This window comes from Protopterus annectens, chromosome 14.part0 (genome assembly GCF_019279795.1).
Source record: "Protopterus annectens isolate FY-2018-M chromosome 14.part0, PAN1.0, whole genome shotgun sequence".
NCBI lineage: Eukaryota > Metazoa > Chordata > Ceratodontiformes > Protopteridae > Protopterus > Protopterus annectens.
In genome coordinates this window covers 999029837-999046438 of record NC_056748.1, presented here as the reverse complement: position 1 = coordinate 999046438, position 16602 = coordinate 999029837, and the positions used below count along the sequence as shown (strand labels likewise).

The following is a 16602-nucleotide window of genomic DNA, read 5'->3' as shown; positions in this document are numbered from 1 at the left end:
ACACACACGTATACACACACACACACGTATACACACACACACACGTATACACACACACACACGTATACACACACACACACGTATACACACACACACACGTATACACACACACACACGTATACACACACACACCCCAACATGATGTGCTTTGTGTGTACTTCTCCAAATGAAAGAAAGATGACTAAAAAAATTAGATGAAAAAAAGTTATGGTCTTACCATAACATTCCATCTGTGTTGTAGATCTTTGTTCATTCATTACTATTAGGACTTCGGTTCCATCCTCTGAGCCGATATGTCCATTTCCAAGCTCGCGCCAGCCAAAAACTCTCAGCTAAGACCTACCCATAATGCCCCTCTACTAGTTACTCCAGATCGAGTTTGCCCACCCCTATATAATAGAGGTAGTAATAGAAAACAGTACAAGGCTCTGTCTGAGCAAATACCCTAACCAGGAGTTCCTAAAATCCACCAGGAGTCCAGGCAGGGGGAAGGAGGACGGGAAGTAATGAATGAACAAAGATCTACAACACAGACGGAACGTTATGGTAAGACGTAACTTCTTTGTCTGATGTTGTAAATCTTTGTTCAGTCCTTACTATTAGCACAGAGTCCCCAGCTACTACAGCCCTGGGTGGCCCTAAGGAAGGATATTCCTGAGCACCATAGAACCAAAAGATACTCATACCCTGGAGGCCAAATCCAACTTGTAATGAGAGAGAGAAAAGGTAAGAGGTCTTGCCCAAGTGGCTGCTGCGCAGATATCATCCATAGGGGCTCTGGAATGGAATGCTACAGAAGTAGCCATAGATCTAGTAGAATGAGCCTTTATTCTGGAAGGTATGGGTAGCTTATTCTGTTAGTAGATAAAGGTAATGACGTTTCTAAGCCAGGAGGATAAAGTCACTTTGGAAACAGGTTTACCCAATTTGGGTCCTGCAAAGGCCACAAACAATTAATCTGTCTTCCTGAAAGATTTAGTCCTCTCCAAACAACAACGAAGCTGCCGATGCACACCAAGGATGTGCAAAAGACACTCCTCTCTATTAGAATGCTGAGGGAAAAAAGCCGGCAGGTCAATAGATTGGTTAATGGAAAATCCAGAAATGACCTTGGGCAAGAAAGATGGGTCAATACAAAGGGACACCCTATCTGTGTGGAAGCTCAAGTAAGGTCTCTTGACACTCAAGGCCTGCAGCTCAGATACTGTTCTCGCCAAGTTAAGTGCTACTAGAAGTAAGGTTTTCCATGACAAAAACTTTAAATCACATAGGTTCATAGGTAGGTACTAGGCTATCGGCCCTAGGGCCCATACAAGCCTAGCCAAAAAATGTACCCTGGCTTTCGCCACCCAAGAAAATTATTTTCCTATGCCCCTGTCGAGTGATCCCCGGGGTGAATTTCCCATTTCCCATCCAATCATCAAGATTTTTCTTGAAGAGTGCTAATGAGGAGCTCTGTTTGACATAGATGGGTAGTCTGTTCCAGAGTATGGGAAGTCTCTGGGACAGGAATCTATCCCCCAGCATGTTCTGTTTATTGTGGTGACAAGGTTAAGGTCCCTAGAGCATGTAGCTCTGAGGGATTGGGATTTCTTTAAGGAGCATGTCCAGTAGCTCTGGATTTGACATAGCTTTGTATGTTAGGCAGAGATCGTCCCTGAGTAGGCGATATGCGATGGAGTAAAGCTGTAGTTTTTTGAGACTGTCTGCATAGGACATCTGTTTGAGGCCAGTAATCCTCTTTGTGAGGTATTTCTGTGGTCTTTCCAGTTGTTGTAGATGTCTTGTGAGGTACATACCAAAAGGGGCGTTGTACTCTATAATGGGTCTAATGAGTGATGAGTAGAGGGGAACAATGACCTCTTTTTTTCTGGATGAGAATCCTTTTGTGATGAGATGAGCCACGTAGAAAGATTTCCTGACCACTGTGGCGATGTGATCATCAAGGGAGAGACTACTGTCCACCTGTGTCCCAAGGTCTCATCACATTTTCAGCATTAAGTAGACTACCAGCTATGTGGTAGTTCATGGGTAAAGAGTTTTTACCAAAGGGGATGACAATACACTTTTTGGCATTGAGCTTCAGGCCATGGCTTTGACACCAGGAATCCGTCTCAGTGAGGCCCTTTTGTAGTTTGTCCACATCGTTAGGAGTTTTGATTATGGCTCCTAGTTTGCAGTCATCTGCAAACTTTGTTAGCCAAAGACCTTCTGTGTTGACCTGCACTTCAGAGAAGTAGATACCAAACAGGAGAGGACCCAGGACTGAACCCTGTGGTACTCCACTTGTCACTGGTCTGATGTCGGATTTGGAATCTGCTACTTTCACAGTGTGGGTTCTGTCCGTGAGCCAGTTGGCAACCCATCTTATGACATAGGGATTTATACCTAGTTTAGTGAGCTTATCTATAATTCCAGAGTGGGGGATGGTGTCGAAAGCCTTGGCGAGATCTAGATAAGCTGTGTGAACCATTTTACCATCATCTATGGCTTTGGTGACTGCTTCAAAGAAGTCAATCAGGTTTAGGAGACATGACCTGCCTTTTACAAATCCAAACTGAGTAGGGTCCAGAGTTTGGAGAATACCAATGTCTTTGTTTAGGAGTTCCATGATGATATGTTCCATGGCCTTGCAGACCAGGCTCGTCAGGCTAATGGGGCGGTAGTTCCTGGGGTCCGTCGTGGCTCCACCTTTGTGGAGTGGGATAACTGTCGCGGTGCGCCATTCAGTGGGTACAAAGCCTGAGGTGAGGCTATGATTGAACATGGTACTTAGGTAGGGTGCCAGTTCATTCTGTAGTTCGTGTAGAACGCAGCCTGGGATATTGTCAGGTCCCATGGATGCTGTGTTCTTGGCTTTGGAGAGTGTTTTTTACCTATGCAGCTGTGATTATAAGAACTTTGCATTCTTCCGGTATAGAGATGGGCCCTCTAGGGGGTGAGAGGGGGGTAAAGTTAGCACTGAACCCATCTGCTAGGATGTTGGCAATATCAGTTGGTTCTGTATATTTATAGTGCCATTATGCTGTAACTCAGGGCAGATCTGAGTGTTCCCATTTAGATTCTTGACATAGCTATAGAATGCTTTGTGGTTGTCTTTAGAGTCAGTGGCAATTTTGTTTTCGTAACTAGCTTTGTAGGATTTTATGAGGGATCTCAACTTCTTACTGAGGTTGACCAGGCAGTTCCTCCAGTCATGGGATTTTACTCTTTTTTGCAACAGTTTCTTTTCTGTTGTAGAGTTTGTTTATGGCAGAGGACCACCAGATTGTCTTCCCTTTTTTGGAGGATAACATCTTGGTTCTATTAGGGATAGCATGATCCATGCACTTGTGTAAGTGCTTATAAAGTGCATTTGTGTAGGATTCTGCAGTCATACCTCTATTGTCCGTCTGCATGGGTGTCATGAAGTTTGCCACTTCTGTCTTAAGAAGTGTGAAGTTGGCTTTTGAGAAGTTTTTTACGATGGTTTCCCCAATTGGGGCTGGGATGTGGATATCTAGGCTGATTAGCTTGTGATCGGATCTGACCAACGAGGAATTGACCTCTTGTGTGGAACATCGGTTTCCCATGTTGGTGATGACCAGGTCTAGGATATTGCTGCCCCTGGTGGGGGTGTGAATAAGTTGATCCAAGGCGTTGGAATTTATGAATTCTAGAAAACGTTGAGCAAAAGAGTTGGTACATGAGTAGTTTTCCCAGTTAATGGTGGGGTAGTTGAAATCGCCCATTATTAGGGTGTTGGGTTGTACCCTAATACTATCCAGTGTATCAAGAAATGAGGAGTGTGAATCCTGGGACATGGTGGGGGGTCTGTAGCAAGCTACAATTTGGATTGCAGTCTTGCCCAGAGTTAGTTGCACTTGGATAATCTCGGACGCATTATGCTGTGCAACTAGCCTGGAGGTGTGGATATTCTTAATGAATATGGACACGCCTCTGCCTTTAGTGCTTCTTTCTGGGTTAGGTGGCCGAAAGGTGTGGTATGAATTGAAGCCTGGTAATGCAGGGGTGCTCTCTGGAGCTTTGAACCAGGTCTCTGTCACTGCACAGATGTCAATGTTCTCGAGTGCCTCGAGTGAGTGCATTTTGAGGTTTAGACTTCTAGCATCGAGTAGCATTACCCTCAGATTTTGCTTGCTTGTACCGGTTACGGTGGTGAATTTGTCATTTGAACCTTGCCTAAAAAAGGCACTATAGGGGTGGCAAGAGTCTTAGCCAGTATCCGGAATCTTAAGGGCGACAGGTGCAGGCCATCTCTGGCAAAGCATCGTGGACTGTCGATCATGTTGTCCCAGGCAGATAAATACTGGATCCCCTTAGAATGACACCAGAAGCTTAGCCAATTGTTCAAAAGGCTCGAAAGGCAGACCTGTGAGAGAGTGACGCACCAAAGTCCAGTCCCAGGGTTCTAAGGGAGGCTTGACCAGACGTTTAACATGTAATAATCCTTTCAAAAATGTCTTGCATAGGCGGTGTGACAATCGAAGAATTATCAAATACATTATGAAAGTTGTCAATAGCTGCTAGATGCACAGTCAATGCTGAGGCTCCTGCATGTAAGAGAGTCTTCAGGTATTGAAGGATCTTTTGAATAGACAGAGAAGGGAACTATGTTCTGATCTTTGGCCCAAATAGAGCACCTAGTCCATTTACTAGAATAAATTTTCCTGGTGGAAGGTGTGTGAGAAGCCAGAAGAATTTCACGAACAGGAGATGGGATGTCAGGCAGCCTGGCAATCATTGAAGTGGAAGAACCAAGCTGTGAGCTCGAGACTGTGGAGATTGGGATAAATCAATCCCTAGAGGATGAGATAAGCCTTGGGAGTGATCCAGGATCCACGGACTGTGAATCAGATGAGGCCACAGAAATGAGAACCAGACTCGACGGGGCCAATAGGGGGCAATGAGGATCACTTTGCTTCTCAACCTTTGAGCTTTCTGGAGAAATTTTGGAATGATAGGAAATGGGGGAAAGGCATACAGTAGACCGGGGGGGGGGGCAATCATGCTTTAGAGTGTCCCTCGGGGGTGCCCCCTGATTGGGGATCAGGGCAAAGTAGTTTCTGCGTTTGGGGGGGGGGGGGGCAAACCGATCGCAGCAAAGCTTGCCCCAGCATCGGAAGATCCGATACGCTGTTAGAGGATTGAGGGACCACTCGTGAGGCATCAGGATGTCCCTGCTCAGATTATCCGCAATAAGGATGGAACTCCCGGGAATGTGCGTTGCTATAAGAAAGCGGTTGGAAGCTTTCGCCCAGTGCCAGATCCTCATGGCTTCCCGACACAGGGGGTAAGACCTGGTTCTGCCTTGCTTGTTGATATACCAGATGACTGACATGTTGTCTGACTGAATTGCAATGGTCCCAGACAGTAGGGATGTATGGAACGCTTGCAATGCTAAGAGAACTGCCCTCAGTTCCAGGACAATTTATGTGCATATTAGCCTCCAAGGAGGACCAGGTGCCTTGGACTGTCTTTCCCTAGAAATGCCCCCCCCCCCACCCTAACAGGGAAGTGTCCGTGGTCACAGTGCCCGTGGGCTGGGGAAGACAGAACGGTCGACAAAGATTAGTTTGTGACGTCATCCACCATAGCATTTCTTCCTTGCAACTGTTTGTAAGACATATCATGTGGTTGAGTGGGGAGAGTTAAAAACGACCACTGTGCGGAAAGGAGCCACTGCAAGATTCTCATGTGCAGCCTTGGCAGTGCTACTAACTTAATGGCAGCCACCATGGAGCCTAAGAGTTGCAGTACAAGACACGCTGGTACATAGGTCTGAGGAAGAAGGTCTTGGATTTGGTGTCTTATTTTCGAAAGCCTGCAAGGAGGGAGAGAAGCTTGACAGGATGTTGTGTCGAAGACTGCTCCAATAAACTCCAGAGTCTTTGTTGGGGACATTTGAGATTTGTCCTTGTTGATTGTAATTCCCAATCAGACAGCGAGACCTTGAGTGTAAGAGAGGCTGCGGACTAGGAGATTCCTGATCGGAGCGGTAAGGAGCCAATCGTCTAGATACGGAAACGCCTGGAATCCTTGTAGTCAAAGATGAGCTACCACAACTGTCATACATTTGGTCAACACTCAGGGGGCTTTTGAGAGAGCGAATGGCAGTGCCCTGAACTGATAGTGATCTGGAGAAACCTCCGGGAGCGGTGATCCATCTCCAAGTGGTAGTACACGTCATGGAGGTCTACAGAGAACATCCAGTTGTCCCTCCCTAGGAAGGGGAGAATGGACTGCACCATGACCATCCAGAATTTCTGAGGTTTGATGAATTTGTTCAACAGGTTGAGATCCAGGATTGGTCTCCAGTCCTCTTGTCTTTTTTTGCATTAAAAAGAACCTAGAGTAAAATCCGGATCCTGTCTGGTCTGGTGGGACTGGCTGGATGACTCTTAGCAGCTTTTCTATTTCTAAGGCTGCTAATTCTCTCTGATTGGGTATCACATCAGGGATTTGTTTGACGGGTCTGGGAGTTAAATCAAATGATATTTGATAGCATCTGGATATTACTCTCTGCACCCAAACATCAGTAGTAATAAGTTGCCAGGTGCAGAGAAAAACAACCCCCCGACTGCTTCCAGAGGAAAGCAGTCGGGCTGCTGCTTAGGAGCACTGGTAGGGTCTGCCGGAGAAGGAATCTCTAGCGCCCTGATTACGTGGACCCCCTCTACCCCAAAAGGGGTGGCTTCCAGATGAGTTGCCCCCTCTGCCCTGGGGGGGAGGGGGGAATTGTTCACCACGAGTGTCACGAAAAGATCCTTGGATTCCTTGAACCACATTTTTCCTCCCTTCTGGTTCCTGGAGTAGGAGCAGACAAGGTCTTTCAGTCTCTCACTTCGTGCAAGTGTGTCTCGTACTTTGGGTCCAAAAAGTGCAGAATTGTCAACAGCTGCATTGACGAAGGAAGACTTAAAGGGGTCTGCGAAGTCACACAACCCCATCCAAGCATTACATCTCATGACAATGGCTGATGCGGCAGCTCGAGTTGCCCCCTCGGTGGTGTGAGATATCAAATGCATCAAGAAGTTTGAGATGGATTCAAGAATAGTTAGCTGCGAGGCGACAGTGGCACACACCTCATCAGGCAGTACCCCCGCCAAAAAGAAAGATATTTCAGAAATTAGGTCTCTTTGGAGGCGAGTGAAGTGTGCCAGATAGTTCAGCGATAGAATGGCGAAGGTCGCTGAAGCACAGGTCCGCTTCCCTAGTCTGTCCATGGTCCAAGACTCTCTGTTTGGAGGATAGACAATGGGCAAAGGCTCTTGCTACCCCCATAGTGCCTTTTTTAGGCAAGGCTCAAAAGACAAACCCACCTCCATAGGTATAACAAGGGATAAGAAACTAGGAGTAATGCTACTCAACGCCAGAAGTCTAAACCTCAAGATGCATGCACTCGAAACTCTCCTTAGCATGGAGAACATCGATATCTGTGCAGTAACAGAAACCTGGTTCAGGGCTCCCGAGAGCACCCCAGCACTACCAGGTTATACCTCATACCATGCTTTTCGGCACCAAAACTTGGACCGAACCACAAAAGGAGGGGGAGTATCGATATTCAAAGATACCCACACCTCCAGGTTGGTGGCAAAGCACGAAGCATCAGAGACTATCCATGTGCAACTAACAGTGGGTAAAACTGCCTTCCAGTTTATAGCCTGCTACAGACCACCCTCCCAAACCCAGGAACCCCACTCAGCCTTCCTGAGAACACTGGAAAATATGAAGGTCTCTCCAAACACCATTATATTGGGCGACTTCAACTACCCAAACATAGACTGGGAGCATTACTCTAGCTCCAACACCCTAGCCCAAAGGTTCCTAGAATTTATAAACTCAAATGCTATGGAACAACTTGTTACCACTCCCACAAGAGGGGAAAATATACTGGACCTGATCATCACCAACATGGGGACTCTGTGCTCCAGACCAGAAGTGTATCCCTCACTGGTAAGATCAGACCATAAACTAATCTCACTGGATATTCACATCCCGACCCCACCCCTGCCCAAAAAACCACAGTGAAAAACTTCTCTAAAGCAAATTTCACACTCCTCAAAACTGAGGTGGAATCCTTCAAAGCCCCCGGGCCTGTGGAAAATATGGCCCAGACCGCATAATCCTTTATAAACGCATTCTATGAACACCTTCAGGAATGCATGGATCATGCAATCCCAAATAAAACCAAGACCCAATCCTCCAAAGGCAGACGTCCTGTCTGGTGGACCCCAGCCATAAACAAACTATACAATAGAAGGAGGAAGCTACTAAATGATAAAGCAAAATCCCAAAAAGGGAAGGCATCACTGATCAGTATTAGCAAAAAACTACGGACGGGCACACATAAAATTGTCCAAGGCCAGCTTAGAGAGAAAAATTGCACAGGACACTAAGGATAATCACAAGGCTTTCTTTAGTTATGTTAGGAACCTGGGTGGTAATTCCCAGATATGCTCAGAATTAGTCCAAAATGACAAAAAATACACCGAACCCACAGACATTGCCAACATCCTAGCTGACAGGTTCAGCAAACTTCCCCACCAAAAGGGCAAATATCTATCCCAGCAGAGTGCTGCCCCCCTGACATCTCAGATGCTCAGGTAAGAGCCGCCCTCTCCAAAGCAAAAAACGCAGCATCAATGGGACCAGATGGTGTCCTGGCTGCGTCCTACATGAACTTCAAGAAGAGCTAAACCCAAACATAAAACTACTGTTCAATCTCAGCCTTACTACAGGATATGTGCCCAAAGAGTGGCGTACAGCAACAGTGGTCCCTCTCCATAAAGGTGGTGCCTCAATGGATCCTGGAAACTATCGCCCCATAAACCTGACTAGCTTGGTCTGCAAAGCTATGGAAAGGATCATCATGGACCTCATAAATAAAGATATTGGGGACCTACAAACACTGGATCCTACACAGTTCGGCTTTGTTAAGGGCAGATCCTGCCTCTTAAACCTGGTTGATTTCTTTGAAACAGTCACCAAGGCCATTGACGAGGGAAGGTGGTCCACACAGCCTACCTGGACCTCGCAAAAGCCTTCGATACAATACCCCACTCGGGCATTATAGATAAGCTCACCAGCTTAAATATAAACCCCTATGTCACTAGATGGATTGCAAACTGGCTCAAAGACAGAACCCACATGGTTAGAATAGCTGGAGCCATGTCAGACTCCAAACCAGTTACAAGTGGTGTCCCACAAGGCTCAGTCCTGGGACCTCTCTTGTTCGGTATATATTTCTCAGAGGTACAGGCCAACACGGAAGGACTGTGGCTGACCAAGTTCGCAGATTACTGCAAACTGGGCACCATAATCGACTCTCCAGTCGACACAAGCATCCTCCAAAAGGGCCTCATAGAAACAGACAACTGGTGCCAGAGCCATGGCCTCAAGCTAAATGCCAAAAAGTGTATAGTCATCCCCGCCAAAAAGTGTATAGTCATCCCCTTTGGCAAAAACAAAGTGCCCACAAATTACCACATAGGTGGTAATCCATTAAGTACAGAAGAAGTAATTAGGGACCTGGGGACCCAAGTTGATAGCAATCTCTCATTTGACAACCACGTGGCCAAAGTGGTTAGAAAAACATTTTATATAGCCCACCTAATCATGAAGGGATTCACATCTAGATCAGGGGACGTCATCGTGCCTCTTTATTCATCCCTCATCAGGCCCATAATTGAGTACAATGCCCCTTTTGGGATGTACCTTACCAGACACCTGCAGCAACTGGAAAGACCCCAAAAGTACCTCACCAAGAGGATCAAAGGGCTCTAACAGATGCCATATGCTGCCCGGTTAAAGAAACTCCAGCTCTACTCAGTGGCATACCGCCTGTTCAGAGGCAATCTGTGCCTGACGTATAAAGCCATGTTCAACCCGGAATTAATGGATATGCTGCACCTCAGAAAATCCAAATCCCATCGAGCTACGCGCTTGAGAGACTTGAACCTCAGCACTGAAATAAATAGGACATGCTGGAGGGACAGATTCATAACCCAGAGGCTCCCTTCACTCTGGAATAAAATCCCAGTCCAGGTTAGGCAGAGTCCCTCCAAGATGAGTGGATGGGAGATCGTAGGTTTACCCCGGGTATCACTTCTGTGTCACTGTTAGACAGAGGCACAGTATACTAACCTCGAAAAAGGGCATAGCAAAATAAATTTAAAATGGGTGGCGAAAGCCAAATACATTCTGGCTAGGCTTATAAATGCCCTAGGGCAGATAGCCTAGTATGAACCTATGAACTATCTTCTGCAAGTTCCTCTTCGTGGCCGCCGCCACGGAATCAACGGCTTGGACCAGTGGCGCTGGTCTTCAAGGTGTAGATAAAATTTTGTCTGGCCTCCGGGGAACAGGTTCTACATTGTCCGGGGCCTTCCACGCACACTGTACAATGAGTTTAACAAGGTCATCTGCAGGTGGGGTCAACCAGAAAGTAGATGGTTGGGCACGGAAGGCCTGCAAGAACACAGATTCCTCAGAAGAAGGGTTAGATGACTTCCAGTCTCCCTGCTGCTTGTGAATTTCAAGAATGTCTCCGAATGAGATGTCTGGGGGAGACCGTGGGAACCCTTCCCCCTCACCACAATCGGTGTCCTCGGTGATAGATTCCTCCGGGGAATCAAGGTGCTTCCTCTTGCACTGTTTCTTCTGAGGTGGCTCCCCAGTGGGATCTTCTGAAGATGACTCCGGAGAAGGAGTTCCATTCAAAGGGGGGGGGGGGACTTGCAGCTCCCATGCCCAGGAGCTCAAAGTAGGGTGTTGGGACAGCTGCATGCTGGGGGGGGGGGGGGGGTTCTGATGCTGTCACTGGTGCTGACTGCAAGCCTGCGGAAGCAAGGACCCTCTCCATCACCTGGAAAGCAGGCCCACCCGTGGAGGAATGGGAGCCCGGAACCAAGAAGGACAACCTCGGAACTGGGGTCACACCCCGCCCTGAGGAGCTCTGAGAGGACTGGAAGCCGGAGCCGTGGACAGACTGCACCAGCGAGAAAATAGGCACCAGGCTAGGTACCAAGTTATGGACGGGTCCAAGCACTGCTCTGAGAGAGCATCAGATGGAGCAAGGGTGTTCGGTGCCGACAGGGGAAAAACTGCTGTTGGAGCAGAGACAGTATGCACCGGGGTGGATATCGGTACCGAAATCTCTGGGACCTGGGTAGAGGCCAGTGGAGGATAAACAGGGGAATATGCAGTAAAGGATTCCGAGCCAAGAGGGACGGAAGGTCTAGCTGGAGTGGGCAATCCCCTAGCTGCCAGAAGCTGGTCCACAACCCACACTAGGTCTAATTCAGAGAAACACCTTGTGATCTAAAGGAGGCTGCTGAAGGAGAATCAGGTCTTTCAAGAAAGGGGTTAAACCTCTGCCCCAAAAAAAGGTCGCAAGTTGGAGATATCTGGTTCTTGGCAGATATTCGACTTTAGGAGCCGAAGAAACTAATCGGCACAGTGGCCGGGGATGGTGCCGAAGCAGGTACAGTCATAGGAGCCAATGTCAGATCCAAGGACAGCACCAAAGTCAGTGGTGCTGAGGTTGGAACCAAAATAGGGGTGAATATCAGACAGCACTGAGGGAGAAGATGCAGAGCCTGGTGTCGAAGAGGTCTGTGCCGAGGACACCGGAGAAGCACGGAGCCAACTCTGTTCCGTAACTGGCGGAGATGTAGGAACAGAGTGATTCCATTTTTCCTTTTTTGGTCTTTGGAGGGGGTGAGACCTCTGACCCAGATAGAGCCTCCGAAAAAGGTGTTTTAATTAAACCTTTTAAAATAAGTTTATTTTTACATTCTGCTAGTGTAAGATTACTAAAACTAGCACAAATGTCACAATCAGCTTTAATACAGTCCACTCCCAAACAGTAGATGCAACGAGCGTGTCCTTCTCGAGTTGGGCATCTTACGCCCACACTTGTTACACTGTTTAAACCCCAGCTTAGCTTTGTCTGACATAGTAAGGCAAAAAGGCTATCCTAATAGAAAAAAAAAAGGGAGAAAAAAAAAAAGAATACCAACAGTGGTATTTAAAAAATACCACAAGTGGTAAGGAATGGCTTACCAAAGGCAGGAGAGAGGGACAGTACCAACGATGGTAGAAATTTAATTACCAAAGGTAAAGGGTAGGAATAGAAGTAGGTTATAGGCGACAGTGAGAAAAGGCTAAATTGGAAAAAAATAAAAAAGACAAGAAATTTTGAGAAGAAACTGTATAAAAAAAAAATCAAAATTTTCCACTTAGCTTCGAGAGAGATGGCTAGGCACGTCTAACGAGGAATGTGGCAAACGTGATCTGGAGTAACTAGGAGAAGGGCATTATGGGTAGATCTTAGCTTAGATTTTTGGGCTGGCGCAAGCTTGGAAACTGCCGTATCGGTTTCGAGGACGGAACTAAAGTCCTAATAGTAAGGAATGAATATAGATTCACATGACATATAAGGTTTACTTGTATCATGTAAATATATAAAACCTATACAGATCTTGTAGCATAAGAGAATTATGGATTTATGGAAGAACAAATTTTAAAATAGTACATATTTAAAGTATTGGCATGTCACAAAAAGGAAAATCCTACCAGCCCAGCTATTTGAAATTTTGTAAATAGTTGTGCATCATTTGTGAATATCAGCAGGACGCAATTACTTGTGTTACCACTATATTAGAACTGTAAGTTGTTTGTGTATCAAGCTGCTGGTACAGAAGTGTGCGTCAAGTACTGAGCTTAAGTATATGTCCACAGTGTACCCTACTGGAAAAGAACAAACGTATATAAAACCATTTTACCCATGTAAATGTATATGTTTTAACAGCAGAAACTAGAACATAGAGGGTTAACTAACAAAACTTCAGGAAAATAGTTGAAATTGTTTTATAACCACGTAATAAAATATGTTCTTTCAGTTTCAGTGCAACAGGACACAATGTCTAGAACTAGAGAGCCTTCGGTATTGTATTGCAGGTCTTTTATTGTTTTTAGGTCTCCTAGCAGCTGCAAACATCTAAAGGCTGTGTGTTTTCAAAGAGATACTAAATGCTAGTAGTTTCTGACAATGGGGGTTTAGCCTTGGAACCAAAGTCAGGTGACAAAAAGTGATGTCATCCTGTCAGCTACCACAGCAGTAATGAGAGAGAGAGAGAGAGAGAGAGAGAGAGAGAGAGAGAGAGAGAGAGAGACCGTGCAAGTATTTTGTATTCCTCTTTGACCTAAGCAAGTTAACCAGGGTACAGTAATTTCTCTTAGATTCAGTTAGGAACATAAAGATTAGTTTAGCTGTTTTCTGTATTTATTTCAGACTGTCCTGCAATGTTTTAAATATTTCCTGTGATTTTTAACTGATGTCACTGTGAATACGTATTTAGTGTTGCCTTGTTCTTTTACTATTAAATATATTTAAACCTTTCAATTGTGACTAGTGGAAACTACCTTATAGCCTGGGCAGAAGGGGGCATAGCTAGTAAACCTGTACCAACCTTTCCCAGGTGTGTGTATATAAATCAAACCTCAAAAGGTGTGTGTGTGTGTCAGACAGTTGGGCAGGGACATGAAGCACTGATTGGACAGGGAGAATGCTGGAGGTGTTGGTGTGGCCACTTGGCTGAGATCTAAACCCTACAGCTGTACCAGTGGGGAGTCTTAAGACACCAGCTCCAGACTGACTGTGGTCCCTGTGTGCTCTTAAGGAAAATTGCACTTTACTGTGTATGTACTTGTCATCCTCCCAGTGTGCACTTCCCCCCACTGTTGCCAATGCTGAGGATTAAGGATCCTCGATCACTGGGCCAGTGCGGGGGCATCACAAGTTATACAAAGGCTACAATAGTATAAAGATTTTAGATGAAAGACACAAATAGTCCACCATGCCCCCCAATACTACACAATGTGTTACAGTTAAAGAGAATGATCTGAACTCACAGGGCCACATAAAAAGAATGTTAAATCCATACAGATAAGGCTCACGCCTTGAGCTAACATAAAACAGTTCTCTCAAAGATGTAAAAATGTTGTTTCATTACACCCGAATCCAGTTCTTAATGCCTCCTTTTCTAAGTGTTCCAATCCCTTCTAGCATAACATGTTTTGCTGTACAGAAACAAAACTAATGAACTCTTAAAACAAAAGGAACAGTGGGCTCTCAAAAATACACAGTGTAATATAAAAATGTCAACACAGCACTAACACTACATATCCCCCTAAAGCAAAACTTGGACAAACAGATGGGTAGCCACAGATTTACCCTACAGATTAAATATAGGTCTGTCCTCAAAATAAAAACACACACACACACACACAAAGCGGAGCGTAAGAAATACAAACAGTGTATTTTTGTTAGGGATGACATCCTTAAGAGTGTTCGAAGGTTAATCATTTTTCTATGGATTTTTAACAGCTGGGCTTCTTAATGTATAATTAACTGCTTAGGCTGTAATGTCCCCATGCTGTTTATAAGGACTGCAACATACACCAAACATATGACTCTTGTCAACGAAGACATACAAGTCTGTCCACCCAACTAACTTTTACAAACAGTAAATGGGGGGGGGGGGGGAGGCTCCCACTTTACCTACTTTTCTATAGGTGCTTCTTTAAGCTTTGACATTGCATCTTTTTCAGAACGAAGGATTGTTCACTCAATAACACTACTCTCAAAAGTCAAAGTAAACTTTATTGTCATTCATACATCACAACTGCAAAAACTGAACGAAATTCCATGTCCCCAGACTCAATGTGCAGACAACATATTGACTATTTTCACAGACATTTACACCACACCTAGCTATTACGTCTTATGAACAAATCTGGAAATTACTATTAAATTAAGCCAATAAGTGAATAGGAATTAGCATGGATTTTCTGCAAGTTTTAAGATAACACAATACCCTTTATCCCATAATACCCTTTATCCCATAATAGTCAGTTTTATGAATGGGTGAGCAAAACTTTGCGCCAAAATAAGGGGCAAAATAATGAATTTTAGTAGCTTGAACGTCACTCTTGTGGCTGCTCATGCCACCAGGATTAATAAACCATAAATATTACATGTGCAAATCGCCATTTCCTGGACCTCTACAGCTCACTGTCACATGGTGGATACAGCATTAGTTATTTATCTTCGATTTCCACTTCTGGGTCTACTGTTATAAGAAACACACGTAAACAAAATGCACACTTGTTTTCACTGCAGTGCACTGCACAAAAGCGTGACTTCATCACGTATAACATATATTTAATTCACCTTCCTGCTTCGCAGGAACAGTTTCTTTGGCAATAATTAAATAACTACAAAGGACTTCTTGTTAAAACTTTAATGCATGCAAACTTATACTCCAATTCACCAACATGCATAAACACAACCAACTCAAACATTACATCAGAAGAGAATCCAGCGTGTTGCAACTGCAACAGAACATCCAAAACAAAACCAGTACTGAGTTGCAAACCAGCCAACAAAAAGAAGCGCACAGTTTAGACGTCACCAAACTCCATTCATAAATTTCACTAGGGTTGACTACTGCAGGATTCTTACTATAACTTCTCATAGTACTATTAATTTCGTGAAAATTGTTGTCAACGCAGCAACCTTTTATTAAGTACACATAACTAGGGACCTGCATTCAAATTACACACAGCCCCTTACAATCAGCCCCGTAAACCATAACACTGTACATGGTCGGTAAATGCCATTTATGGGCTACAATCCGTATTTTTATTGCAATACCTTCAGAGAGATCTTCATCTATAGCACCCTTGACTTGAGAAAAGCACCACTGCAGGTCATTCCCTATTCCGACTCCTGAAAATAAATAAAAATAATCAATTATACACATAATTTCCTGGGAAAATAACACCTTTGTCTACTACATCCGCAAAACGGAACCTACAGCCACTAAAGAAAATTGGACTCTTACCCGCCATCATTACGTAAACAGACTACAGGACAACCAAGATGCTTTCTCTGCTATCTACCACTTGAAGTGCTCTGAAACCTACAGAGATGCTGGGCAGCACATTAACGACGTAAAGGCATTCCACTCAAGCAGGAGAACTGTTCCTGTTTTGCTTCAAGATGGCGTATAATGCCCGTCGACGAGCAACATTTTGACGTCATATAGGAGTCCCACGCGGATGGCTTGCCTTTGAAAGGATTTAGTGAGAGTTTATAAAATTTTTCGGGCTGTCACGCAAAATTGGCCTTGTACTGTGTTAGAAACTGTTGTTACGTACCATAAAATGGCACAGCTCTCAACCAATCAGGGACAAATCCATAAAAAAATCAGGGACACTTAAAATATTAGCACTATTAACTTGAGACTTTGACAGACTAAGAGAATATGAATTAATATACATTTTCTGAAGTAAAAAAAGTCTATAACTCTTAATTATTGTCATTATTTTTAAGTGTAATTCACCACCTTTCCTCAAAAAATCACCAGTTTTAAGAGGGACAGAGGCTACAGAGCAAAAATTTGTGTCAAAAATCAGGGACGGTTGAGAGGTCAGTGCAGTAAAAGAGTGATGAATGAAGTCATTGAATAGTAGTAATTAGAAGAGTGTTTTCTTTAAAAATATATTGAATTTTAAATAAATCAATATAACAAT

The 16602-nt window shown here is 44.6% G+C and overlaps 1 protein-coding gene across 1 annotated transcript in view; it reads right to left on the bottom strand.

Moving 5' to 3' along the window:
• Positions 1-16175, bottom strand: part of PPP2R2D (protein phosphatase 2 regulatory subunit Bdelta) — a 934071-nt gene extending 917896 nt beyond the window's left edge. The window contains exons 1-2 of the mRNA XM_044055650.1: positions 15912-16175; positions 15722-15796 (exon numbers count right to left, since the gene is read on the bottom strand). Coding sequence (XP_043911585.1) covers positions 15722-15796; positions 15912-15921 — 85 coding nt within the window. The 5' untranslated portion in view covers positions 15922-16175. The remainder of the gene's footprint in view (positions 1-15721; positions 15797-15911) is intronic.
• Between the last annotated feature and the right edge of the window lie 427 nt (positions 16176-16602).